This window comes from Monodon monoceros, unplaced genomic scaffold (genome assembly GCF_005190385.1).
Source record: "Monodon monoceros isolate NGI ecotype Baffin Bay Population unplaced genomic scaffold, NGI_Narwhal_1 Super_Scaffold_5, whole genome shotgun sequence".
NCBI lineage: Eukaryota > Metazoa > Chordata > Mammalia > Artiodactyla > Monodontidae > Monodon > Monodon monoceros.
In genome coordinates this window covers 43059220-43086280 of record NW_021703782.1, presented here as the reverse complement: position 1 = coordinate 43086280, position 27061 = coordinate 43059220, and the positions used below count along the sequence as shown (strand labels likewise).

The following is a 27061-nucleotide window of genomic DNA, read 5'->3' as shown; positions in this document are numbered from 1 at the left end:
AGTGTTATTTTTTCCTCAAAATATTTTGTCTGCCAGCAATCATGAAATTCAGTCTTGTATAGATTCCATGACTAAGACTTGGAGAAGAAAAATGGTCTGAACAATTTAGACAATTATCTTTTCCCTGTAGAATCAAGGGAGGCATTTTTGTTCTTAAATATCCAGATTGTCCATGTCACTTTTCTTATCCAGGTACTTGCCAGATCTACGCCTCACTTTTATGCAACTGGAAAACATTTAAAAAGTTGTATGTGCACACACATACACACACCGCTTAAGTATTATATATGAATATACCTTCTATAACATTTTGCTCATCTGTTCTCTCCTATGACTGTAACCCTCTGAGATAGGTTTTATATTATCTCATTTTATGATTAAAGGAAAAGGGAAGCAACTTGGCCAGGCTAAAGGCCTTGCAGTTGATTAGGGACAGAACTGGGGTGTCCTGACCCCTTTCTAGTTTTTCTTCCTTTGTACTGCTCTGATGACCATAGAAATGAAATACACTAGAACTTGGATACCAAAGAAGTTTCAGCTGACAGGTAACCAAAGGAAACAGCATGGCTGAAATCCAGTTAAAAGTTAAAATCCTGTTGGGCAATGTCTCTTTCACTGACAACAGGAATTGCTGTCATATCCCCATCTAGCCACTTTGCAAACAGCGGGAATGTTAGCATGAGCTCACGGTGAACAGTGAATGCTTCCTAAGGGAGCAGTGATTGCTTTGGCTGGGTTCTGCTGTAGCAGCTTCCTGGTGATGAAGAGACTGTAGTCAGACAATTAGAGGTGGGAACCATTTTCTAATAATCACCTCAGGCTTTTGGCACCTAATTCTCTGGCACTGTCTAGGGAAGCTTTTTATGTTATTTCATGCTACTTGTCAAGTCAAGCTGCTTGTCTAATTTTGCTGGGAAATGTGACACTGCCGGTCAAATCGCTCACCACAGTGAGATCCAGTGCGTGCCTTGCAAAGTGCTCAGAGGGTTCTGATCATCTCTGACAAGCATACGGTGGAGAGAAATGTTTTTAAATGGCCCCAGTTTACACAGTTTTTCCATCCGTGGTTCCATGGTGTTTTGAAATCAGGTTGTGGTCCTGAGTTAATGACACAAGGAAACACTTTGATGCTCGTATTGCCTACTTGGTTTTTTTGAACCTCACATGGACTGGCTTCATCCTGTCCCCAAGTTCATAAGCCTCTATCTTCCTCTCCGCTTCCTGTGCAGGCTTCCTCTGGTTTGTGGGCTGTGCACTTCATCTTGTTCCTTCAAGGCAAGCACTGAGCCTCTGGTCAAACAGAGTTTCTGTGGTGGCTTCTGCTATCTGCTTATCATCCAATCCCAGGCTCAGGTTTTCCTTCCTTATTTTTTTATACCTGAAATAGCTCTTTTCCAATTTGTCTATAGCTTTCTCTTTCAACTTTCTCCCCCCTCCTCATAGTAATTAAGCAGGGGTTATGCTCCTTCTCCAGACCTTGATTTTGTAATACTTTTATTCCTAAAGAGTTATGTTGATGAGACTAATCTAAATATGTTAAACTTGGTACTGATCAGATGACTTCATAAACACTCCTTGACAGTTTTTTGTGAAAGAGCTTGCTTGAAATCTCTGCTAATGTAGCCGAATTTCCTTCTAAAGGCAGTTACATATAATGCCTCTTAAAGGGAATTATCTAAATTTGCAGTTTGGCAGGCTCTTCCTGGGACTCTGGAGGATTAATAAGTCATGGAGATTACATCTTCATGTGGGAAATATGAAGGCTCCAATGTGGGTAAATACTACTTAAGAAGACCCTACATTACAAGGAAGGTTGGAGATATTCTGGAGACCCATAAAATGCTCCCTTTGTACCAATTATCACAGTGAACTTTCTCCTTCTAGTTTATGTTATATTCACATTGAATCATTCCAGGGATTTTGCTTTTAGCCTGCATATGCCATGTATATTTCTCATCTGGGTAGATAAACCAGTCTTATAGATTTAAAGGAGATTGCATAAGCTGCTGCTGGGAAGTTTTTCTTGAGTTAGTTAAGAACCTGTGAAACTTAGTCCTTAATATTTCACTAGCTGTCATTTGTAATAAAATCTACTTTAGCCTAGGGTTAAGTGATGACTCTGGTCCTCACAGCATGGTGGGGGATCCTGGGGGTCAAATAAAGGGAAACTCTCTGACTTCCCCACAGACTTATGCTGAGACCTTAATTGAGGGGCTTACTGTTTCTCCCACTAAAAAAAACTGCAAATTTTAATACTTTCCTCTAACCAAAAATAAAATTATAAGATTGTAATACTCTTCCAGTGCCCTTGAAATTGTCAGAGGCTGCCCAGAGGCTTCCCAAGAGCTGGACTGGCTCTGACTCAGTCACTGTTTCATCCATAGAGCCTTACATGATGCCTGGAGCATACATAAGGCACTCAGTGAATGAAATGAGTGAATGAAAGGAAAGATAGGACCAGAGTCACATTTTAGCAACCTAATAATATATTTTCAGGGTAATGTATTTAAAAAGGGACAGTGATAACACATTTCTAAAAGGAGATGAATGGCATATTTAACACTTTCCAAGAAGAAGGAATTCTGCTTCTATCACTTGATCTAGGTTTTCAATTACAGAAACATTGAAAATTCCCTGTGGCTGAATCTTTAATTTTTTTTTTTTGCGGTACGCGGGCCTCTCACTGTTGTGGCCTCTCCCGTTGCGGAGCACAGGCTCCGGATGCACAGGCTCAGCGGCCATGGCTCATGGGCCCAGCCGCCCCGCGGCATGTGGGATCCTCCCGGACCGGGGCACAAACCTGTGTCCCCTGCATCGGCAGGTTGACCCTCAACCACTGCGCCACCAGGGAAGCCCTGGGTGAATCTTTAAGGCAGTTGAAGACGCAGGCTGCCCTTTTGGACATCAATACTCCCATGGAGCACTTTCCATGAAGAAAAGTGTGGGCTTGCTGTCTTTGCATCAAAACTCCTAGAATTTGGCTGAATGCCTGGTTTATCCCAGGACATTACTCAGCCCACAAATCCCACATTTGTTTATTCAGACCAGAGCAAGTGAATACTGCCATTCTCCCATCTCCTTTGTTGGCAAATGCTTTGTTAACCTGAATTGAGTTCTGCAAAACAAAACAAAGTGACTAATCTTTTGGGGGGTTCCCCCTCTCAGGTTCTTGTATGAGCAACTAAATCTATAGACCACAAAGTCCCACACTGTCGTTTTCCCTCATGCTGCCCTTTTATTCTGATGGCTCCACGTTGTACTTAAGGGAACCAATACCTTCCAGAATGTGGTGGAACTGGCACCACCATTAAGAAAAAGAGGTTACTGGACTTTTTAGTGTAGCAGCAAAGTGGGGCTACGTTGATTATTTACACTTATGTAGTCTACTGCTGGGCATCTGCAAGAATCATCACCTTGCACTCTCAGAGTTTTCTACCTCTGAATATGTGGGTCTGAAAGTGCAGAAAGTAGAAATTTTAACAAAAAACAACCAGTTTGGATGATCACAAATATTTGGTAGATCTGGCATATGCAACTAAAAAGAATGCATACCCTTAATCACTAGGCTATTTGTCTATCTACAAATATGTGTAAAGGCCTAAATTTTTTAGCAAAAATCTGAGGGTCTAATTTGTAAATTGCTGTTGACCACAAAAGAGTGATTAGTTTCAAAAGAGAACTGTTTTGCAACATGGTGCAAAAAAGAGGGGGGGATAAAGGAAATCATAAAAATTAACATTCATGACATTAAATCCCAGTTGTTTTTATAGCATGTTGCACATGGCAGCTTGGCAAATAATTCTCCCTCATTAAGCTTGTAGAAATTCTATTTGATTTATAAAGTTTTGACTCTGACTGTATTTACCATTGATAAGCTGTTTTTCTCTCTCCTCTTCCTCCAACTCTTAGCCAGAACTACTTTCCAATGACTTCTTTCTACCACACTTCTCCTCCTCAGTGTCAGAGGATGAAAGCACATGATGATATCTGAAGCAAGAAGATTGAAGAATTGCTGGCTGCTAACCCAAGGCTTGGATTAGTACAATCTTTTTAGTACAATCTTTTTAGCTTGTTACTGTGAAGTTCAGGGATCACAAATGTTGTTTCATCCATGGAACTTTTGCAACTTGTTATTTTCATACCTGAGATCTGGGGGAAAGTTTAGTCTAAATGGTTTCTAAAATAGCCATTAGCTCAGGAGATACGCAGCCAATGCATGTGACAGGAGCTTTGCCCACACTACCCTGTTTTTTGGTCATGTAGTTGTTGTTTTTTTTTTTTTTTAATGATGTCATTTAAAAACTTTGCTTTTGGGGAATGATTCCCCCCACTATTTTTCTATAGAGGGTCAGGAAAATGTATAAATAATTTCTGGGCTTGGGTGCAGAAGATATACATGCTGACAAACAGAAATCTAAAGTGTTAAAGGAGATTGTCCTTTGAAGAAACTTTTCCAGGCTTGAGTTCTATATTTTTGGATTTGACTCAGTGAAAAATCTTTACTGAGTACCTAGCATATGCCCAGCATTCTGCTGCATTATAGGGGTTGGGGGACTATAGTCCAGTTGGGATACAGGAAGGATGGAGAGAGAATATATATAGTTACAGCACAAGGCAGAATATGTTATAGTATACAATGGGCTATGGAATATTGTGGAGGAAGAGAACATTTTTAATTAGTGGAGTCAGGAAATGCATTACCAAGGTGATGGCATTCTTGCTGGGTCATGAAGGATAGATAGGATTTTGGCAGGTGAGGAGCCATTCTAATGTAAGAGAACAATAATAGAAAAAGCCCAGTGGTCCATTGAGGGTAGGAGCAGGGAAATAAAGGGCGGCTGGGTTTATACTGTGATTACTGAGCTGCAGGCACACAGTTGTCCACGCCCTCCTCCTTGAACCACTTTTTTAATATAAATTTATTTATTTATTTATGTTTGGCTGTGTTGGGTCTTCGTTGCTGAGTGTGGGCTTTTCTCTAGCTGCTGTGAGCGGGGGCTACTCCTTGTTGTGGTGCGCGGGCTTCTCACTGCAGTGGCTTCTCTTGTGGCACAGCATGGGCTCTAGGTGTGCGGGCTTCAGTAGTTGTGGCTCGCGGGCTCAGAACGCAGGCTCAGTAGTTGTGGCACACGGGCTTAGTTGCTCTGCGGCATGTGGGTTCTTCCCAGACCAGAGCTCGAGCCCGTGTCCCCTGCATTGGCAGGTGGATACTTAACCACTGCACCACCAGGGAAGCCCTGAACCACTGTTTACTCCAGAGTCACAGCATCCTCCTGACTCTGACAGTCTTAACAGCCGTTGCTTCTCAGTCACCTTTCTTGGGTGCTCTTCCTCAGCCTGAGCTCTGCATGTCGAAAGGCTTCAGCATCAGTTTTTTAGCTTTCTTCACCTGAGTTGCTATCATTTAAATATTAAATATTTAACATCTACATGCCAGTAATCTCCAAATCAGTAACTTTCCCCATGACCCATGCCCTGACCTCTAAGCTGTATATCAAATTGTCTACCCAACATCTTCACTTTTGATGGCTAAATATCAGGTTTCTTGATTCTTTGCTTCCCCTCTCTGCTGAAATCCTGCTCATCCACCAGTCTTCTCTATCTTAGTTAATGGGCCTGCCATCCACCGAGTTGCTTAGGTGTCCCCCAAACTAGATGTTATTCTAGATATAGCCTTTTCTCTCACCTTCACCATATAATAATGAGTATTTTGAGTCCACCTCTACCCCACCCCAAATAAGTGACTATTGTTTTTTGTTATAAGTTTTATGGTAGTAAGATTTGCCTCTAAATCTACATGAATTATCTTGATAAAAATAAATATTAAATTAAAATATTACTTTCACAGAGATTGTCTCTTGATCCCTTTCCAGAAATTAGCTCATAAGTTATCCAGAAGAGCCATGTATTCTTAAGTTTGCATGTGTATTGGAATTTATTTTTCCCATCTTCTAAAAGAGTCTTCACATTTTCTTGTCTTTCAGACCCAGCTGCTATGGATTAGATACACAAATACATGTCCCTGTGTATGTGTTTCATAGTAAAAATAACAATAATGATGAAAACGATAGTATTACTAATACTATTAATAATTAGCACCTATTAAGACCCACAGGCACTGCAATAAGCATTGTACATTCACTGATGGTTTAAACCTCACAGTGACACTATGGGATGGATACTGTTACTGTCCTCATCTTAGACCTGCCCAAGGCCACACAGCTGGGAAGAGGCAGAGACTCAGGGCATGGACCTATTTCTGCCAGACTCCAAAGCCCATGTTTTTAACCAAAAGTAATTTAAAATTCTGAACCACTGAATAGAGGTAGATGCAGCTTCTAGTGCAAAGAATATTTTGGCTGCCACACTCAGGAAGATATAAAGATATAGCTCTAGAAAGATGATACAGTATAAAAAACAGACCTCTTTACATCACCTTTCCATAGGCCTCATGGTGTATTCTTACATAATTTTCAAGGTAACTTCATCTTTGGGGAATGCTGAAAAATTGCCATTCGTTAATGTTTTTTCCTCTAACATTCATCTCTTCTCAGTCTCTCTAATGGACAACTTCACTGACATCAAAAGTGTAAAGAGAGGGGCTTCCCTGGTGGCGCAGTGGTTGAGAGTCCGCCTGCCAATGCAGGGGACACGGGTTCGTGCCCCGGTCCGGGAGGATCCCACATGCCGCGGAGCGGCTGGGCCCGTGAGCCATGGCCGCTGAGCCTGCGCGTCCGGAGCCTGTGCTCCGCAACGGGAGAGGCCACAACAGTGAGAGGCCCGCGTACCGAAAAAAAAAAAAAAAAAAAAGCAAAAGGCTATTCTCATTCAAGACGTATCCTCATCAATGGTCACATTCTGTGATATATTCTCCTTCTATCCAGCATCTATCTGTACCCCTATTTCTTCACTCTGGGCACAAGTGCCACTATTGTCTTTATGTAGAAACTGCCTCAGGAGAGCCTCCTGGACACAGAAGTTCTTTGATTGATTGACTGATTTTGTTTGAGGCTTTAAATTCTTCCCTGGAAGGCTGATTACCCCCTGTGCCTTCTTTCCTTGGGTTTTGGGCCATTCTGCAGTTGGAACAGTCTAATTTGTGCTTCTTGAAGATATCTTTGGCTCTGAGAGCCCCCTGTAAAAGTACTGTCGAATTTTTAGCATGGACTTTGGAAGCAGACAAGTTGGCTCTGCCACCTACTAGTTGTGTGGTATCGTGAAATGTCTTAACCTCTTTCAGCTTTAGTTTCCTTATTTGAACAGCGCTGTTATTCATTATTTGAACAGGGAAGTGATTGGATTTGAGAGAAAGCCAGGAGACAATATTAGTAGAAATTGTTGATGAATTGGGTGAGGCAGAGGGGGGAGGCAAGGATGACTATCAGTTTTCTGTCTTGACTAATGGGTGGTGATGTCTTTTACTGAGGAGGAGATAAGAGAAGCGATGTGTGTGTCTGTGTGTGTGTGAAACAGAGGAAGAGAGAGACAGAGAGAGAGAATAATTTAGGACATGAGGATCTGAGATACTTTCTAGATATATAAATGGAAATGTTGAGTTAAAGCTTTAATGGTATATAGGCAAGTGATCTGGACTGCTAATAGAGATTTCAAAGTCCTTTGCATAAAAAGATAATTGAAGCTACAGGAGTAGATGAGATACACCTCTGAAAATGAGCAGAGAAGAGAGCTTAGTGTGAGCCTGAGAACTTCTCTATTTAATGGTCTCTAGAGAGAGTAGAGGATTCTTCCAAAAAATTAGCTTTTATGACACCACACTCCCTCCTTTTCCTCTTACCTCTCTGGACATCAATTTTTTTTTTTTCAGTGAAGAAAAAGATTATGTTGCCTACTTAGAGTGAGGGGGCCTCAACAGAGATGTATAGGTTTAAAATAATTACTGAGGAGAGTAGGAAGGAATGTTGATTAAGTGAAAAGATTGAGATATACTGAAGTCTTAAGATTGGAGGCCATATGTTTGTTGGGACATAAATCTGAATGGTTTAACATTTTGCTTAGGAATGCTCAGCCTTTTAGGTACCAAGATGGCATTGATCCTGTGTTGGGAGTTTTCTAGGTGAGGGCAATACAGGAAGAGACATATTTGGATTTGAGGGTGCTGGTGGTGAGTAGGTCAGATAGCCAACTACTTGTAGTCTGCTTGGGGGAAGGTGGATGGACTCTGAGGAAATGAAGACCCAGGAGCTGGAGGACTAAATGAATTTGAAGAGCAGGTGTGTTCAAGCGAGCGTCCTGAGAGCACCGGAGGAAAGACAGCTGGGTCAGAGAATGCAGTGTTTGTAGTTAAAATTTTTGGTGTGGAACCATTCTGGGTGATGACAAGTTTCAGGATGTACCCTGGCAGTGTGGGGAAGTCTAAGTGGAGTGGAGGTGAGAATAGTTATTGTGTATTTGAGGCCAAGGAACAGTAGATTGAAGGTATTGGGTGGATTGCTCCCGAAGACACTGAAGTTTTCTGGAATATAATGGCAGAAGTTGAGTTTGAGGGGAGAAGAGGAGTGTTATGTCTTAAAGAATGTGACCAGGAGGTCAGTAGATGATAGAAATATAGAAGTGTACAAAGTGGTATTGTCAGATGTCAAAGGTACCAGGATGGAACTGTGGTGGTTCTAAAGTGGCATTAAGGAGTAATAAATTTTCACCCCTCTCCTTAGTTCTATGGTAGGTGAAATATATAGCATAATGTGGGGAGATGCTGTGTTTATTGGTTCTTTCTCTTTTACCTAAAGGAAGAAGACTGCAGAGGTTCTAGTGGTTTGAGGAGAGAAGCCAAAGAGAAGAAGTACAGAGCCTTAAGGGGTTAAGAACCGGGGAGGTAAACTGACTTTCTTTTGGTATATGAGGATTATAAGAATGGAAGACTTAATTGGAATTAATTGACCACAGACATTCCAAAGGTGGGATTAGTCATAACAAAGATGTCTGAGGGTCTGAGGCGGGATCTGGCCCAGTCATGTGTGGGTGAGCTCACTGTGTGGGAACTGGGACCATAAAGGGTCTGAACATGGGCCCTCTCCTCTATGCAGGATGGAGGATCAGACCTCTTTTCCCTGGGGTGGTCTCAAGATGTGTTGAGTGGCCAAATGCAGGATAGGTGTCATTTAACATCTGATTTCTAGCCTCACGATAAACCTGGAAGGTGGGCACAGCAATAATGATAATAAAATAATGATAATAAAATATTTGCCTTTCTTCTATCCCTGGAGTTGTGAAGATTCAATGCGATCGTTTGTGGGAAAGCACTTTAGCAACTGTAATCACTATGTGTATGCTGAGTTTTATTGTTACCCACACCTTTGATGTATTTCTCTCTGTGCTTTTCCATGTATCTGTGACATATTCCCTAAGATAATAAGGGCTTCCCTCTGACAAAGCCAAGATTCTTTATTTATAGTGTTAGGTTGGCACCTGGGCTGATTCTCTTTAGTGTTTATGTAGTCTGGATGTGGACTGGCATCTTTCTCTGGACTCTGAGTATCTTCCTCTGCAGCTTCTCATGGCTAGAAGTTCTATCTGTGTCCTTCTGTTACAAAGCCCAGACTCGTAGGCCACCCACCAAGTTCCTCACTCCAGTCTGAAGGATGCCTCCAGATCCTGGCTCATTTGCAGAACAGAATTGACTGACACACCCTAAGCAGGGATGCCAATCTAGTCTAGTTTTCTAGATACTTCTTGATGATTTGATAGAAAGGCATCCAACGGAAAGTGGTACTAGACTCTGAGAACTACAGCTTTACAATGTCCAAAGTCTTCTAGACTTTCTTGGAGAGAGGCAGGTATGATCCTAACCAAGAAAAAGGCATTCCTTGATTAATACCCTGACTCCCTTTGAAATTTAACCAAGACTGTACTTGACTTTTTAGACGTCAGATTTTCTTGGAAGCAGAAAGAAGCTCCTGTGATGGAATAGACTTTATTTTTGTGTGTGTCGGGGTGTGTTAATTCCCAAGTAATTTGTTTGCTGCATTCTATCGTCACTTTTCTACTGAGTTATTTTTTTCTTTTTCATTACTTGGGATACAGAGACTGCTCTGCAGATGGACTAATGAGCTGCGCCTACCTTAATTGTTCAGCGCAGTACAACGCACTTGGTCAACTATTAAGAGGGGCACAAATTATTTTTAGTAAAATGTGAGTCAGTCTTGGGAGAAAAAACTAAGCTATACGTTTCCTTTCCTCACTTAGTTGACAACACTCCAGAGAACTGACTAGAAGGAGAAGGTATTCTTCTATTCAGTATCTGTTCGTACCCCATCTCTTCATACTGGGCAAAAGGGCCACTTTATAGACTTCATGTAGGAACTGCCTTAGGAGCACACTCTGGACACAGAAATCTCTGAACTATCACTGATTTTTTTTTAAGGCTTTTTTAGGCTTTCCTGGAAGGCTAATTACCCCAGTGCCTTCTTTCTTTGATAGCTCATATTGAATTCTCTCCAGCTTTCTGATTTTACCCATTTGAATCAACCGCAAGTTCTTTTCTTTTTTTGTGGTATGCGGGACTCTCACTGTTGTGGCCTCTCCCGTTGCGGAGCACAGGCTCCGGACACGCAGGCCCAGCGGCCATGGCTCACGGGCCCAGCCGCTCCGCGGCATGTGGGAATCTTCCCGGACCGGGGCACGAACCCGTGTCCCCTGCATCGGCAGGCGGACTCTCAACCACTGCGCCACCAGGGAAGCCCAACCCCAAGTTCTTTTACGTCTCTAGAATTTGTACCATCTGGGGGATGAAGGGTGGACATCTACCAAGTAAACATTAATTTGTTTAAATTCTTGTTCAACTTACATTTTCTGCTTTGGTACTTCTACTTTCCTGGCTTCTTGAGAATTTCCAAAAACCTACGCTTATCTTTTGTCATGTCACTTTGAGCTCCATGGGGTGTCCCCATCAAAGCATAGGGAGGAGAGGTTTTTTGTTTGTTTGTTTGTTTTTTTACAGTCCCCCTCTGCAGAGCCAGCTTCTGGAAGAAAAACTCCAATTACTAAGATAAACACATTCTTTGATCTTTCTTTCTTTTTTTTTTTGGTAGGCCAGTGGAAATTTAATACAGGAGTGTTTTTTTGGTAGAACTGTACAGTCTCTAATATTCAGATGGCGACTAGCATTATTTTCCTTACTGTAAGAAAACAGATCTGTAATGTATCTTCTATTCAGGAGACAGGACTTAATCATTGTCATCTTTGGTACTTAGTGGTGCTGCCAAGGCAGTGTGGTCAGAATGAGGATGGAATGTTAAATAAAAGAAACTTGGGAGAACATGAGCTCTGTTGAGTCATGCAAGCAACTATCTCAGCTTCCTCACCTAACACAGCACCAAAATGTGTTACTGCAATTACAGAGTGCTGATTTAAAGGGAAGATGAAAAGGTAAATACACAAACACAAGCAGCTATGCATCTAGGAAGGATGTGGAGAGCTGAGATGTGAAGGCAGGATAAAGCATCTCTTTTAAACTCTACAGCCTGCAGCGGTAAGCATGGTGCTGGCCCCATAGCAGGGGTTCCATAATGTTTGTTGATTGACCTGTTTTTTGAAAGAATACTATAATGTACAAAGCAAAGAGCCCGCAAATGTCCTTATAAATCTTAAGAAACAGGCCTTTACTTTCCATATTCAGCTACAAAACACAAATTTGAATTCAGAGTATATTTTGGGTTGCAGGTAAAGAAGGTAAAATGAATCAATGAAATCTGAAAATATTCAAAGGCTGTCTTTTCTCCCCAATTCAGGAATCCGAATTTCCTTTTGTTTCATCAACCTATTGTTTTCTGACTCGAACAAGACAACCATAATTTATTGAGCAGGAACCATGACTTGTTGGACTTTGCAGTCCCCAAGCATATCATAGTCCAGTGCCTGGTACATAAGAGGGAATTACTATATATTGAAATGTTAGTTTTGGCTTCACTTTTTCTTCCTTTCCCAGATATTCCCCCTTTTTGCTATTTGTGTAAGAGAACTTTCTCCTAATTCTCCCCAAATTTAATAAGACTACTCCATGCTCCCACTTTCTTGTTCACATCTGTGAACAAGACAGAAAGGATCCTGGCCTTCATGGACTTTACAATCAATCCAGGAAGGCAAACACTGAACAAATAACTATAGGTGTGACAAGTGTTAGGGAAGGAAAAGTTCTAGATGCGAGGAGGTATAATTGAGCCCAGGAGATCATGGGAGGTATTCCCGGAGAACTGTGAGCTGAAGGAAAACAAGATTTGACTAGGTGAAATGGAGGGATCAGAAAGGCAGTGAGAGAAGTGCGTTCCAGGCAGATGGGACAGTATGCTCCAAGCCTGGATTTGAGAGAGAGCATGATTTGTTCAAGGAACCTGAAAGGTGGAGCCTCTAGAGCAGGAGTGTGAGGGTGAACTCTTAAGAGGCCTCTATTGGACTCTTTTCCAGTGGTGTAGTGGGTGGTCTCTAAGTGGATTTGTAATCGCAATGATATCAGTATTACAACACCAAATGAGCTCTTTTGGTAGATGTAGATGATTTTGGAATTTGTTTGTTTGTTTGTTTTCCCAGGTCATGGTCAGTGAGTCAAGCAAATGAAACATCATTGAGCTTAGATAGTATATCCCACTAAATTCCTTGGTTCCTTAAGTTCCAAGGCAGGCAGTAAACTGGTGGTCAATCTGTTAATTGAGGTCTAAGAAGTAATAGCCACACCCAAGTCAGTACTGCAACCCATTAAGCTGAGCTTTTCCTAGGCGACAGTGAATCATGGAAATTGTTCCAGGGACCCATGCTTTGGTCTTGCTTGCTGGTAGCTATAGATGTCATCAGAAGTTAATTTCCACATTCCTATAACCAAGACAAGAGCAATGGCCTGCCTTCCTCTTTGAACATTACCTTTCTTTTCCTTTTGTAAGCTTTAATTCTCCCTGTATAAAAATAATGAGGTAGAATATAGGTGGGGCCCATAGAGTGATAACCCTACACGCAGCTTCCCGTCCTGCGGTTCCCTAATGCAAGGTTTTGCACCCTAGAGTCCTCTGGCATAATAACCTCTGGCTATGGAAGATGAGGGGGAATATTATTACTTAACAGATTCCCAAAGCACACAGAATTTTTTTCTCAAATTAACCACCATCGCTGAGGAATATTGATAGGCAACACAAATTGTACATTCAACAAACTCTATTAAAAGTATTCTCCAGTATTCTCATCAAAGAACTCCTACGAAAATGAATGCAATACTGAGATATACCTATATAATTGTACGGGTATTGGGGAGCATATTTTCTAATGCCCAGACGCCTCAGATTTAGTGGTGGTGGAATCCCATTCATTTTGTGAAAACCAAATAAACATTTGTCCTAAAAATGGTTAGAAAGCAGGATCAACTCTGCTTTATGAACATACAAGACTGTAAAATGATTTGCTATTGTCAGAGAGTTGGAGTGAGGTGTGGGAGGGAGATGCATTATTTTAAATTGTGTTTTAGGTGACAGAATGGGAGTCCATAATGTTCTAGTTCAGAGGAACTAGATTTTATTGATTCATTGATTGATTCATCAAAATTTATTGAATGATTGCTATCTTTCAGGCACTGTTATTTGGCACTGGGGACATAAAGATGAATAAGGCATGGTTCCTCACCTCCAAATGTTAATACTCCTTGGAGAAGACATGTAGATAAATGAATACTATACAATATGACATATATTCCAGTCCAGGTAGGTAGGAAGGCCTAAGTACAACTGAGTGATCAATTTCACTTGAGTGGAGGGTTGTAATCAGGGAAGATTTCCCAGGGAAAGTGATGTATTGTTCAGTGAGTAAGCTTTTGTCAGACAGACAAGGAAGAATAAGGGCATCCCAGACAGAGGGAAGAGTGTATTCAAAGGCAAAATGACATTTGACAATAGAGTACATGGAGGAAACTACAACTAGGAAGTGTGAGGCACACCATGAAGTGTGTGTTACATCATGGCCATGGCAGTGGAAACATAACAAATTTCTTCCTTTGGGGGTACAGAGAGCTACTAACATTCCTCCAAACAGTCCCTATATTCTTATAATCTAAGATAGACATTAATAGGATCTCATAGAACCAGAAATCAATGCAAATGTTAGTGATCTTAAAGGCATTTTGTCCAGTGTAGTTGTTGATTTTACCTAACTCAGAGGACTTGTAGAGGAGACAGGCCTAGAGTAGCTGGCAGCCATCTTGTGACACATGGAGCCTAAAAGCACAGCCAATATAGAGGAACATAGCAGGCAGATAGGAGAAGATTAGATCCTGGTGACATGATGCAATCCTTGGTTTAAGACCCATCTGAAACATGTCTACTTCTGGACATAAGTCAGTTTGAATTTTCTGCTTAAGTCAGTATGATTTTTTTTTTTTTTTTTTGGTCAGTTGTAACCTAACAGTTACATCTGGCATCTTCATTTTACAGTTCAGGAGACCAATATCCAGCATGGCAAAGTGACTTGCTATCAAGGGGCTAGTTAAAAATTGAGACTTGGTCTTCCCTGGTGGCACAGTGGTTGAGAGTCCGCCTGCCGATGCAGGGGACATGGGTTCGTGCCCCGGTCTGGGAAGATCCCACATGCCGCGGATTGGCTGGGCCCGTGAGCCATGGCCACTGAGTCTGCGCGTCCGGAGCCTGTGCTCCGCAACGGGAGAGGCCACAACAGTGACAGGCCCGCGTACGGCAAAAAAAAAAAAAAAAAAATTGAGACTTGAACCCAGGTCTCTTGACTCAGGTCAGGCTTAGGAATATCCAGCATTTAAAAATTATCTGCATGTGATAAACATACATGTACTTAGAGATCTGCTTTGCAGTAACCACATATTTGAGAGTACAATTGAGTTTATTTTAAAAATACATTTCTACATGACAATGTTTTTAGAAAGAGCATGTGACCAAGACTCGTTGGTTCATGGCCCACTTTTGCCACTAATTACGTTTGTGACCTTGGGTCTATCTCTTTGGGCCTTAGTTGTTCACGTGATATAACTGTCTCTAAATCTTCCTCCATTTCTATGGTTCTAAGCATAAGCACACCGAATTTTCAATGATCCATTGTGGATCTTACATATGGCTCTCTTCCCTGGGGTAAGCTTCCTCTTGAACTGTTTTGATATTATTGGGCTCAGCTTCACAGATACTTAACTGAACACCAGTTATGGGCTAGGTGTTGCAAAAGAGAATGATTATTTCTAATCACTATTGCTTACTTACTTTTGTATTCTCAGATGCAATTTGATATTGTTTGCTGCTCCGAAGTATTAAACAATGCTTTCTAATCCAGGGAATGTGTGATTCCAAATAGGAGTGGGATTAGACAGAGGGATGATCTGTCACTGTACATCAGTTGGAGAGGTGATGCCATAGTGTCCAACAGTCAGAGGGAGGAATAGAGCAGAGTCCTGAGAAGTACAGCAGATTGGGAACCACATATGTATACAAAGGCACATTCCTGCCCAAATAGAATTGGATTTGGATCGTTAGTCTTCAGGAGATCTGCACCACAGTGATCACTATGGATAACTTTGGGTCTTTTCAGATTACCTCTGAGGTTAATAACAACTTGCTAATATTTTTCTTTATAAGACATTATGAGACATTAATTAATGCTTGATGTATTCTTTTGGATAATCTTTCTGTAATATAACAATTCATTTGACTCACCGAAGTAATTTTCTAGCTTGTATAAAGACCAGCTTTGGTCAGTTTCTTAGCCTGTCTACATTTGAACAATTCCATTTGCTGGAGAATGACTCTGGAGTTCCATGACCTCACTTGAGGAGTCTTGGAGAGGAACAAAGATGCTGGCTCTGCAGTTTGCTGGAGCCAGATTCCATTTCTTCTCTAACCATTCTTGCCTGTCTGACCGTGCACATGTGACTTAAGCTCTCTGAGCCTCAGCTTTGTCATCAGTCAAATGGGAATAATGATATCTCCCTCAAATGATCACCCAACATGGTGATCATTTACAGCATAGCTTGAATAAATGTTATTAGGTAATATAGTATTAGTGAGGTTTTCTTGGGACTGTGTTCAAGTGATACATAAGGTTCCAAAGAAGAAAAATGGCAGGAGCAGGAGACACTCTAACTTGTAAGGTTGACACACAGTATGAAGATGCACCATAGTTTGATAATTTCATTTGACCATAAGATAAAGTGGTAGAATTTGTCCTAGTTAACTACTACCTTGCTTTGTAACTTGGGGAAAAGTATTTAACTTCTCTAGACTTCCACTTATTCATAGTTAAATTCAGGGTAATATTGCTGTCTTATTTCATAGAAACTGAAAGGAGATAATGAATATGAAAGTCTCTGAGGGTAGAAAGCAAGAATGTGAAAGTTCATGTTAATATAGTACAATAACATTAAAAGTTAATAATATTATAGATCATTCCTTTTCTGTGCATAGTAAAAATTGTTATATTTTTGTACTGGCCCTACCGTTAATTAAAATATTATTTTCTCTGCTTATTAATTTCTGGGAGGCTAACTGATTTTGCCTTCATACTTTATAAAGGGTCCTAGAAAAGCAATATTTGTCAGATGTTTCAGGCAAAATAGTAAAAAGGGAATAGTTATACATGTTGAAAAGAGCTATTGTCAATATATAGTTTCTTCTACCAAGAAAATAATCCTTTCCCTCTAAAGAGCTATTAATTTTTAGAGCAATATTTCCACTATTCAAAAAGATTATGTAGGTAGTCTTTGTATGCGCCATGGAGCCTGGTCTGATCCGGCGTTTAGCCCCGCGTCTGGGCATCGCCGAGCCGGAGGTGCTGAGCTTCCTGCATGAAGTGCTCCTTGGACGGGGCTTATTTAATTAAACTTTCTGGTTTGAACAAGAAGATGTATCAGAGTTGTCTTAAATATTTTGAGTGTTTACTGGGCCTGAACTCGAATATTGGAATAAGAGACCTAGCTGTACAGTTTAGCTGTACAGAAGCAGTGAACATGGCTTCAAAGATACTGCAAAGCTATGAGTCCAGTCTTCCACAAACACAGCACGTGGATCTTGACTTATCCAGGCCGCTTTTCACCACTGCTGCACTACTTTCAGCATGCAAGATTCTAAAGCTAAATGTGGACAAAAATAAAATGGCAGCCACATCCGGTGTAAAAAAAGCCATGTTTGATCGACTCTGTAAACAGTTAGAGAAGATTGGGCAGCAGATCGACAGAGAGCCTGGAGATTCAGCTACTCCACCATGGAAGAAAAAGAAGACAGTGGTTGAACCTTCAGCAACGGAAATAGAGAATGTAGTAGAGATCCCACATAAACCGCAAAAAGATGAAGATCTGACACAGGATTATGAACAGTGGAAAGGGAAAATTTTGGAAAATGCTGCCAAAGCACAAAAGGCTACAACAGAGTGATTTCAGCTCCCGGACCACCTGTACTGCAAACCAGCAGTGCATCTGCCACGTCAAGGAAGATGTGAGGGTTTGGAAATTTGTTTGAACTTTTATAACAAGGATCCTATCCTTCATAGCAAAGAAGCCAGCATTGGGGCTGAGCACGGTGGCTCTCACATGGGCAGCAAATTCGTTAGATTAGCCACAGTGCCTGGTTGGCTCAGCCTTGGCTCCCCACAGGTCTGCTCTCTCCTACAAAATGTCATTGAAGCTATTTTGCTTTCTTGTTTTGTTTTAAGCAAAAGACAGTCTCCTGTCCTATCCAGAATATGAAATTCAAGCTGAATGGAGTCTAAAGATTTTACTTAAGTTTTTGTGTTAATCTCTAGGTTTGACTAAATATATAGTACAACCTAAGTTAATAAATATTATTTTTATATGCAAAAAAAGATTATGTAGAACATGTGTTAAACCATTATTTATCTCTGCAAAATATTTCTAAGAGCATATGTGCATCTAGGCTAGGAAAGTATGCAAAAATCCCCTAGCATTTTCACATCGAGCCACATGTATTTAACAAACACCACCTCAAAGAGGAACATTACCACCAAAGCACTACACAGTAAGGAGGGAACTGAGAGATTTCTAAGAAATATGGGTGTAATTTTCTGTTATCCGAGAGTGATTGACAATTCGTGGAAATCTGCCTTCAAAATAACCTCTTTGCAGCACTCTTAGTTTTACTTGGTGTGAAGGAAACTGCTTGTTTCTTATCCATTTAGCTACCAGAAATTCTTTTTCTTTGCCATCCTAATTGTCTAAATCTCTATGGATATATTATGCAAAATCCATGTTTATTTAATTTAGTTTTTTTTTTAATACCAGTGTTTTGTTTTGTTTTTCCTATTTGAGAGTTGGTTGAAATAAGATCATGTACAGAAGACTACGGTGTAGTCTACATCTAAAGTCATTATATGCACCTGGGGGATTTTAATAAAATCTGAGGTCCTAGAATTTTAAGATCATTTTCCAAAGGGATGAGTTTTATTTCATTTCATATGCATGAATAAAGAGAAACTAAATTGTGCTGCTAAAAATAGTAATTCCCAAATAAGAAAGAGGACTTAGAAGAAAAAGTCAAGCTGAATTCATTTTATCCACAGAACCTGCTTTAAGGGGGATTATGAAACTATCACTAAATAAAGGCTTTGACGGAGGAGGTAGAGAAGCACTTGAGGGACCCATCGGCCGCTTTGGGATACATAGCACATGCGAAGTAAACTTCAGACTTCAGCTGTTTGCTTCCTGTTGCCTCCCCGTTAAAATCTTTGTCCATGCCAATACTCTCAGTATGCTGCTCACTGAGATGCCGCTGCTGGGAGCTAGAGGCTGGGAGTGGAATGGGTTGGAGAATGAGTTTTGCTTTTCTTAGACTTTACTGGGTTCCTGTACTTCCCTATTCCTCATCCTGTGCTCGGCTCTGAGTCCAGAGAGGGGATCTTCATATCTGTGGATCGTGGTTCAGAGAAAGTCTTCGTTCTGAAAAACCTGGTTTGCTAAGCCAAATCAGTTTGCCATGAAATTTTCGGAAGTTCATGTCCACACTTTAGATTTCCATCTGTTCTGCCAATGACGTTCTAGATCATTATTCCTGTATGTAATGGGTATACCACTGGTGGTAGAAGAGAGGATTTTAGGTGGTAGTAGATAAATGTTTATTTTGACTGCTTGTACTTAAAAAAAAAATTAATTAATTAATTTATTTTGGGCTGTGTTGGGTCTTTGTTGCGGTGCACGGGCTTCTCATTGCAGTAGCTTCTCTTCTTGCAGAGCACGGGCTCTAGGTACGCGGGCTTCAGTAGTCGTGGCACACGGGCTCAATATTTGTGGCTCGTGGGCTCTAGAGCACAAGCTCAGTAGTTGTGGCACATGGGCTTAGTTGCTCCGCAGCATGTGGGATCTTTGTGGACCAGGGGTCGAACCCGTGTCTCCTGCATTGGCAGGTGGATTCTTAACCACTGCGCCACCAGGGAAGCCCCTGATTGTTCTTTTAATGCATATAAAAATATTAGTTTTCCATTTATGTCAGTGATGTAAAGTTTCTTCTTTAAACACATTTAAATTAAAAATATGAGCTATTGAAAGATATATTAATAAGAATTCTGGAGGAACTCAGGTATGGTAAAAAAACATGAAATTGGCATGTGAGGATTGGGAAGCACTGTTAAATACTCTAGGCCATCACCTTGCTTACTACCCTTAGGCCCATAAACTAGTCAGATTCTCTCAAAAGTCAGGACGTCCTTGGCATTTTGGCCTTTACCTTAAGAATGTCAGGCAATGATGAGGAAATACACCTCAGGAGATTCTAGGAGATCTTTGATGTGGACAGTGGTGATAAATATGAAAGAAGGAGTCACAGGGTATGATGGAGATAGAGGAAAGGACACTGAAATTTAGCAGTTGGGATTTGGAAATGTTTACTGAAAGAAGAAGAATTTACTGGGATGAACAGGAGATAGCCAGGTAGAGAAGAAGAGGAAAGGAATGATGTATTCCAAGCTTATTTCTCAAACCACAATTCCCAATTATGAGCTTTTGGGCTTAGTCTGGAGGAGATGGGAAGAGCCAGGCTCTCTGAAACTTCATTCCTGGCATTCAAGTGTATGTAGCTTGATTTTTACTGCTTCCCCTGCAGAGGATTGAACAGGGTAATGGTCTCCTCTATGATCGGTCCCACCCAAGGGGAGACAGGGCAACAGCAAAAGAGGTGAACCACCTAAGGGATCACCACTCACCTGAAATAAAGGTGCAGGAATGAGAAGGGATTTCTCCCTGTATTTAATACATTCCAGAAATGTCAGATTTCGCTGTCTGAGAGTGTCTTACAGCAGGGGAACTATGCATTCCTAAGGGGCTCTACTAAAACCCCTGCAATACTTGGAGGGTGATGAGGGAGCAATGCTGGAGATCTTGCTCTTCTCAGCAGAGTTTGCATCTTTCCTTCTTAAGTCAGGCATGTTTGATAGAAAAGTGAACTACTGGCAGCCTCTGCTTGGAGAAAGAGGTTTGAGCTCCTTTTCAAACTTTTTCAGAATGACATAGAACAGGGATGTCTAATAGAAATATAATGTGAGCCATACAGATCATTATAAGTTTGTAATAAAGACATTATAAAAGTAAAAGGAAAGAGGTGAAATTAATTTTAATAATATATTTTGTTTAACTCAACATATCTAAAACATTTTAACATATAATAAATATGTAAAATACTGAAATGTTTTGCATCCCCTTTCATGTACATATTTGCTCTCTGGGGCATATTTTCCACCTACATACAGCACATGTCAATTAGGATATTAAATTGTCCTTGAAAATAATATTTAGATTTCATAATACTGAAAAACTAAATTTATATATCCAAAATGCCTCAAACATGCTTAAAGTTTTCCAATAACTGAATTAAATATTAGTTTGATATAAAATAATTATACTTAGTTTTTCAATTAACTTAAGTTAAACAAAAATAAAATTTCAGTTTCTCAGTTCCACTAGCCATGTGTTGGTACACTATTGCGCTTGAGGCTAGTGGCAACTGTATTTGGATCATAGGGTAGAAGAAAAAAATCAAAATAAATTTTTGGGGTCACTTTTACTTCCTTTACTTCTGTAATGATTACCAAGGTAGGAATTTCATAGCAGGCTGGGTAATGAAAGCACATTGGACAAAGGCTCAGAAACCCTTGTTCTAGACCAGGCTCCATCACTGATCATGCCCTCCTGTAATTTGAGGAGAATGATACCTGCTTCTCTGCCTTGTTGGTTTTTGCAGAAGATGCTTTGGAGATCCAATAATGTCCTAAATGACAAATTTCTGGGGTTTGAATTGTCCTCAGGTATCTTAACCAATGGTTCTCAAATGCTTGTCCACAGACCAAGTGTTTTTTCCCCACATGATTTTCCTCCGTATTTTTAAGCTTTTTATTTTCATCAAAACCTTTCTTAAATGAATTTACCAACTCCAATTCCTTCAACAATTTTTCCCCCAGGTCAGGGTTTTAATTTCACTATCATGGTTTTTCTCAAGTGAACGTGTTCTTGTTTGTCTCTATTTTTCTTAATTGCAATATCTTGAACTGAATGCACTTAAGATAAGACTTGACCAGTGTAAGGTAGAGTAGGGCAGTCATCTTCCTGATCCAGATACCATGCTTCTATTAATGCAGTCTTTAGCTTTTGTATTTGCTTGCTTTTCAATTTTTTTTTCTTTTTTGGTAGCCATAGTCAATTGACTCATATCAAGCTTATCAGTAACTGAAACCCCTGTTTGCCCTCTTCTTGTACTTGTTTGATTAATTTTGTTGCACTTTCTGAAATGCCTCATTTTTTTTTGAAAAAACCAAAACCAAAACCAAAAAACCCAACAGTTGATCTTACCTCTACACCTGCCTCTATGTTTTCTTACCTATCCAACATTTTAAGCCATATTGTGTTCAATTTGAACAGGGGGTGTAAAGGGGCTTGAGAAGTCTTAGGGAAGTGCCTCTCAGACTTTAACAAACATGTATCTATACTGGGGATCTTGTTAAAATGCTAATTCTGATTCAGGAGATCTGGGGCAGGGTCCAAGGTTTTACATTTCTAACAAGCTCCCATAGATTACATTTTGTACCAGAAAATTTTGGAGTATCTGAAGGGTTTTCTTACAACTAACCTTCCTTCCATATTTTCTTCATTATCAGATGAATATGCATTTTCTTACTGTAAACCAGCTCTGAGATCCTTTAAAATCTTAGCTGGGGCTTATGTATGCAGAGTTTTGAGATTCTCAGTTCTTTAAGGGAAGGAATCATGTATACTCTTCTTTTGGGCTACCTCATAGTCTGGTAAAATAAGAGTGTTAATAAATGGTGCTGATTTTTACTGAGTTTGTTTGGCTCCCTGGTGAGAGCTGGAAAAGGCCACAATCATGCAAACCTTACTGAGGAGGCAGGGGCAACTAACACCAACGTGGTTGTCAATCTCTGCAAAATACGTCTTCAATTGACCTTGTATCAGATTTCAATTTTAATTTCCTCAGTTCTAATTCATTTTGTCAAAATTAAAAAGAAGTAAATGCAAAATGTAAATATTGGAGATCATTTAATTTCATCGGTCGGTGGAAGAGAGGAAGGCTGAAAGAAGGTGTGAAGGTTCCTGCACTGGGTGAGGAAACTACTTGTGGAAAACTGAATTTAGTCCTGTTGGAAGATTCGGGGCTCCTCAATGCCGTTTATACTCTCAGATGCAGACCCAAACTGAGGTAAAAAGTGGGTGCTTTTTCTTCTTCAGAATGGAAATTTGCCCTATTTTTTTTTCCCACTCTTTTCTTTATCATCTCTAGATCTACGTTTTCCCTTAGATGCCCCTCTCCTTCCTCTACTGTTACAGCTTTTTTTCTTCTTAATCTTCTTGGGTTCATCTAGCGTTGTATTGCATTTATCACACTCTGAAAATCTACTGTTTGTCAAAGTGTCTTTCTAGTAATACAGATAGCCCTCACTCGATACCTTTAATGTGGTTTCTGTAGAGTCATATAGAGCAGCATTGCTTTATGGAAATGAATTTGACTGAATCTTCTTCTTCACCAAAGCAAGGCTGATAGGAGGTATGGAAAACCACGTGTACTTCACACTTACATGTGTGAAAGGGGCCTGTTGGAGTGTTTTTTGCTCTCTACTAAATCTCAGAGGTGGTGCTGAGTAACTGTCAGAGGCATGAGCTGTTAAGAAGTCCCAATTTGGCTGGCTCTGTGCAATCAAATGCAGCCAGCCCTGTTTGTATGTGAAAGGACTGGGTTTTCCCCAAGCTGTTGGTAATGATGCAAGAACAGACTTTCCCCTCTCTGGCTCCCTGGAGTAAAATGGCTGCCAAGGTATTTGGAATAGAACTTGAAAATGTACTCATCACTGGAAGACAGTAACAAGGATCCTTTGATATTTCTGTGTTCACCATGATCACCTAGCATCCACTTCCTTCTTAGGTAAGGATTCTGAAACATCATCGGTTGATGCAAGCTTGTGACCTGGCTACCTCTGCTCAGGATACAATGTGGAGGAGGGGCGCAGGCAGCCCTATTTGGATTGGGAGTCCTTAAGGAACAGAAGTTTACAGAAGAGTTCTAGTGGAGCCCATCGGGGAGCAGAAAGAAACCAAACACAATGGGGAATGGTTAACAATTAAAACCAGCCCTTGCTTGTGTGGTCCTGTGTTTCACCACATCATTCTAATAAAATGGACTGCTGGGAGGAAGAATGGATTTCTGATAGTTTATGAAGCCAAAAACCTGTTGAAGACTCTTTATAAGGTAGTGGGGAAAATGGCAAAACCCTCAAAATTTCAGGGAAGTTACTTAACAGCTCTGATTACCACAGGCCACCAGGCTGTTGGGTCATGGGATCATGGCTGCACGATGAAGAAAATAGGAGGTGGGCTGAGCCAGACTCAGAAACAATTCCAAAATGCACTAGGACTTTCCAGGAGGCTAGTTCTTTTTATTTTTAAAAAAACAAAGCTTATTTATTTTTTTTGCATTGAGAATTAACCTATGCTCATTAAAAATATCATAAAATGTCAATAAGAAAAAAATAAACAGTATAAATTCTGCTTCCACCAACTAGAGTCAACCCCCATTCACACTGTGGTGCATTATTCTTGTTGTTGTTCTCTATGCTTTGAACAAAAACATAATTATGTCCATATGGTAGATATAATTTTGACTCCTTTTTAAATTTTAGCTTGTCAAAGTCTATTTTGTGTTGTTTCAAAGTTGTCACGCACAATTTGTCATGTAAGTTTTAATGACTGCTTTTGTAAGTTTGAGCCAAAAATTACTTATTCATTCCTATGCTGTTAGGCTTTTTTTTTTTTTTTTTTATTATAACTACTGAGGCCACGTGTCTTGAACATTTTGGATTAATTCCCCAAAATTAATTCTCGGGGAGGTTATTTACTTTTCTGTGATGGGCAGAGTCTAGTGGATCTATGATTGAATTCTTATGTGATTTAAGACAATAGTGTTGTCTAGGCCAGTATCTGCAACTGTATTGCCAACCTAGTGGCACTTGAATCACCCAAGTCCCTCTCTGCTCCAGCCTTACCTGCAACCAGCAGGCTCAGTCCTGTCCGACCAGACCAAGGGAGAGGGATCCTGGGGATTAAAGAAACAGGAACTAACTGCTCTTCTGAGTGCAGTATGCAAATTGATTCAAGAGAGCCCCTGGGACATGCTGTGCTCAGTGAGCTGAAATCCCCCCTTTTAGTGCTCTTATGGTTAGGCCCTGTGGGGGAATCGGGTTGAGGGGAGTGGGTTTGTTTACTAGCCGTGTAATCTTGGGCAAGTCTCTTAACCCCCCCGAGACTCAGTTTTTCCATCTGGTACTCAACCGCTTGAAGGGCTGATGTAACAATTAGAGAAAATGTTTGTAAAAGAATTAACACAGCGCCCGATCTGTGATGAATACTCAGTAAAAGTTAGCTACCACCCTCCTCCTCGTTGTTGTTGCTGTGTCCTGCTAATCTCTTTTCCTGAGGCCTTCATTCTGCCTCCCACAGCCCTTCAAATACCCCCAGCCACAGGCTTTCTGGAATCAGGTTGTTTCACCCCCTGATAAAGAATTTTGGCACTCTAGCTGATCTGACCACCAGACTTGCCCACCTCCAGAAAATGACATCTCTTCAGACTGGTTCCCTTTACCTCTACCTGAGCTTACCTGAGCATCTACTTTTCTTTACTTCTATCTGAGCTTAAACTTTATGTATTGGCTAAGGCAAGAACTTTATGTTTAGGGAGGAGAGTATAATTATGTACTGTATACCATATATCTGTGGTAAATTGGGCCCTATACAAAACATATAGAGAACTGTGTTTATTAACTTTATTTAGAGTCAGGACACCCAACTCTGGTTAGGTGGTAGTTGGATAAGTCAGACCTGGGCAGTGGAAGAACCAAATCACACAAACTAGAAATTTCCACTTGGCTGAGCTGTATAATCTGGGCAGGCCTCGGTGTGAGTCAGGGGAAGAAATCTGGAAGGACAAATGCCATATCAGAGGATGCTTCATGACTGGTGATTATTAGAGGTCCAGGTTGGAGAAAGGCAATTGTGATGAAGAAGGCCTAACTTAAGATTTGTTCACTGAAAAGGAGGCTAGGAGCAGGAGGAGAACATGAAACAGGAATTACATAGATTTGTGTCATAATAGCAAAAACAACAACTATATTAGCTTAATAATTCTAATAGCTTGCTATATGCCAGTCCCTGTACTTATATTAAGATATTTACATATACTATCCATCCAAATCTCATTTAATAGGTATTAATATCATCTTCATTTTCCTGATGAGAAAACTGAGTCTTAGATGAAGTATTTGCTCAAGGTTATAGGCATGTAATTAGCAAAGCAGGGATTTGAATTTAGATGTGTTTTTCTCTAAAGCTTGGATTCAGATAAATAGATCTGGCAGCACTAGAAGATTAAATGCAGTGGGGGTTAGGGGGACTGGATGCACAGTGACCACTAATGGAGTGACTTTTAGTATTCAAGAGAGCTATGAGCATCTAAAGTAAGGGAGCTGCAGTAGGGATGGAGAGGAAGATACACATACAAGATCGGGTAAGAAGGTATACTCCAACAGTGGCTTCCAAATCTCGATGAGTATCAGATTCTTTGTGGAAGTTCTGTATATTTATTTTTGAAAGTAGATTCCCACAACATACCTCAGGCCTTCTGAATCAGAATCTCTGGGGCAGGGCTTGGTATTTATACAAAGCACCCTAGTTCTGAAGCTCTGCCAGGTTTAAGAACCACAGATCTATTGGCCTTGATTTAGATGTTTGGGGTGGAATATGAGAGATGGAAGATTCTAGGACGACATCCAAATTTCTGAATTTTGTGACTGAGTGAATTATGGGCACACTCCACTAAGCTAAGAAATAACAATAGTTTTGAAGGATAAGATGCTGAGCTCAGTTTTGGACATGTTGGGATGGACCAGTCCTGTGGGGAGTTGGATACCAGAGTCTAAAGCTTGGAGGAGAGGCCAAGGCTGAAAATTTAGATATGGAGGTCATTGGTATTTGGAGGGTGGTTGCTGTATATTTTACGTGGAATTTTCAAAATATCCAAACCTTCAATTTTTTCTCAATAATCAAATAGTCACTCTACATCTTAAGTACATTCCCTTTCTGACTCTTTTTCTGACTCTTGACCGAGTCTATTGCTTTTTAAATTTAAGTAACCACTTCTTTATAGCTCCTTCAGAGTCATGCACTGTTATAAGTGCTTATTTGCATCATCTCATGGGATTCAAACCAACCACTTGTTAAAGTAAAATTTATTATCCCTATATTTTAGATGAAGAGATTTAGGGAGGCTATGTAATTTGCCTAAAGTAATGTAGAATCAAATGGTTGAGTCAGAATTTGAACCTAAGATTCCTTCTGACTCCAGCTTCAGAGCTTTTTGGCTATTTCACAATAGAGCTGTTCCCAGGTCAGGCAGACAATACTCATATTACCTTTGCAAAAGAAGCAATGCAATCTACCATCAGTAAATTTTACAGGCTAATTCCAAAGTATGCTTAAATACAGAAAAATACATTTAGAAAAAATGAGTTCAATGTTTTTGGAGGCACGGGACGCTTAGTAAATAATACTTATTTAATA

General features: G+C 40.4%; 1 protein-coding gene across 1 annotated transcript; it reads left to right on the top strand.

Moving 5' to 3' along the window:
* The first annotated feature begins 16716 nt into the window (after window positions 1-16716).
* Window positions 16717-17698, top strand: LOC114884382 (origin recognition complex subunit 6-like). Its single transcript, XM_029203371.1, is given in 2 exon segments — window positions 16717-16778; window positions 16780-17698. Coding segments are annotated over 2 exon segments (657 nt in total). The 3' UTR covers window positions 17375-17698.
* The last annotated feature ends 9363 nt before the right edge of the window (window positions 17699-27061 follow it).